This window comes from Pyxicephalus adspersus, chromosome 5 (genome assembly GCF_032062135.1).
Source record: "Pyxicephalus adspersus chromosome 5, UCB_Pads_2.0, whole genome shotgun sequence".
Lineage (NCBI taxonomy): Eukaryota > Metazoa > Chordata > Amphibia > Anura > Pyxicephalidae > Pyxicephalus > Pyxicephalus adspersus.
In genome coordinates this window covers 147382540-147384315 of record NC_092862.1, presented here as the reverse complement: position 1 = coordinate 147384315, position 1776 = coordinate 147382540, and the positions used below count along the sequence as shown (strand labels likewise).

General features: G+C 46.6%; 1 protein-coding gene across 1 annotated transcript in view; it reads left to right on the top strand.

Moving 5' to 3' along the window:
* Positions 1–1776, top strand: part of LOC140332148 (SCO-spondin-like) — a 65884-nt gene that overhangs the window by 43733 nt on the left and 20375 nt on the right. The window contains exons 68-69 of the mRNA XM_072413442.1: positions 176–318; positions 1610–1704. Coding sequence (XP_072269543.1) covers positions 176–318; positions 1610–1704 — 238 coding nt within the window. The remainder of the gene's footprint in view (positions 1–175; positions 319–1609; positions 1705–1776) is intronic.

Genomic DNA, 1776 nt, shown 5'->3' with positions numbered 1-1776 from the left:
TTCTGTGTGGATCTCTGGATCTGTGTTTGTTCTGTGTGGATCTCTGGATCTGTGTTTTTTCTGTGTGGATCTCTGGATCTGTGTTTGTTCTGTGTTGATCTCTGGATCTGTGTTTGTTCTGTGTGGAGAGGATTGGTGACATTTGGGGGTAGATTCAATTTAGTTCTCTTTACAGGAGTGGATCCCGGGATCTGTCCAGATGGGAAGGTGTGGAAGGATTGCAGCGATGGTCCGGCCTCTTGCGCTCATCTAAATGATGAAGGAGATGACAGGAAGTGCCAACCCGGCTGCTACTGCCCAAGTGGGGAGCTCCTGCTGGTGAGTGCCCTGGCAGAAGGGGGGAGGGCAGGATTTGTCCTCGGTGCGGATTGGGATCATTTGATTCTGTATTAGGATTATCCTACAGATCCCTTTCTACAGATCCCTAGCCGGTGCGTCAGTACAGATCAATCCGGATATTGTCTTCTTATATCCACATATAATATAGGGAACCAAGATGGGTGGGGGGTGCTACGAGGGAACCACAGGGTGACCCCATATTCTGCCCAGTTCTTTTTCACATTTAGTGGGTGAACCTAAGCTGAGGGCACGCACATGGGGTGAATGTTCCAATGAATGAGGTCTGGAGACCAGAGCAAATTTTATACTTTTTTACACCAGCTACCCTGTGCCACCCCTTCCCCTCCCCCACTGTTGGATTAGACACCCCACAAACGTACCCTACGCATTGTTACAAATATCTTTGTAGAGATAAAAATATATACACAGGACCAAACATTTATCAAATATGTTATATAACAGTTTCCTAAAATTTTGAAAAATAAACGGACTCCAGAAACACAATCAGTAACATTGTGACAGCACCAGAAACATGTCCACAGAGACACAATCAGTACCATAGAGACAGCACCAGCAACATGTCCACAGAGACACAATCAGTACCATAGAGACAGCACCAGAAACATGTCCACAGGAACACAATCAGTAAGATAGAGACAGAACCAGGAACATGTCCACAGAGACACAATCAGTAACATGGTGACACCTCCAGGAACATGTCCACAGAGACACAATCAGTAACATGATGACACATCCAGGAACATGTCCGCAGAGACACAATCAGTACCATAGAGACGGCACCAGCAACATGTCCACAGAGACACAATCAGTACCATAGAGACAGCACCAGCAACATGTCCACAGAGACACAATCAGTACCATAGAGACAGCACCAGGAACATGTCCACAGAGACACAATAAGTAACATTGTGACAGCACCAGAAACATGTCCACAGAGACGCAATCAGTAACATTGTGACAGCACCAGAAACATGTCCACAGAGACACAATCAGTACCACAGTGACAGCACCAGCAACATGTCCACAGAGACACAATCAGTACCACAGTGACAGCACCAACAACATGTCCACAGAGACACAATCAGTACCATAGTGACAGCACCAGAAACATCTCCAGAATCTGGCCCTGGTAATGACCCGATTAACCAGCACCCAGGGCAGAGAACCAACCTGCCAGTAGAACACAGCTCTGCCCCTCATATTTAATGTATGATGGAAATATATTAAGCCAAGTCTTCTGCCCCCACAGAATAATCGCTGTGTCCCCCCATCGCAGTGTCCATGTACTGAGAATGGAAAATACTATCAACCTGGAGAGACTGTGCTGAGGGACTGCAACAACTGGTGGGTAACACTGGGGTGTATTAGGGTATTATGAGGGTAATATAAGTGGGGTGTAGATGGGGTATTATAGGG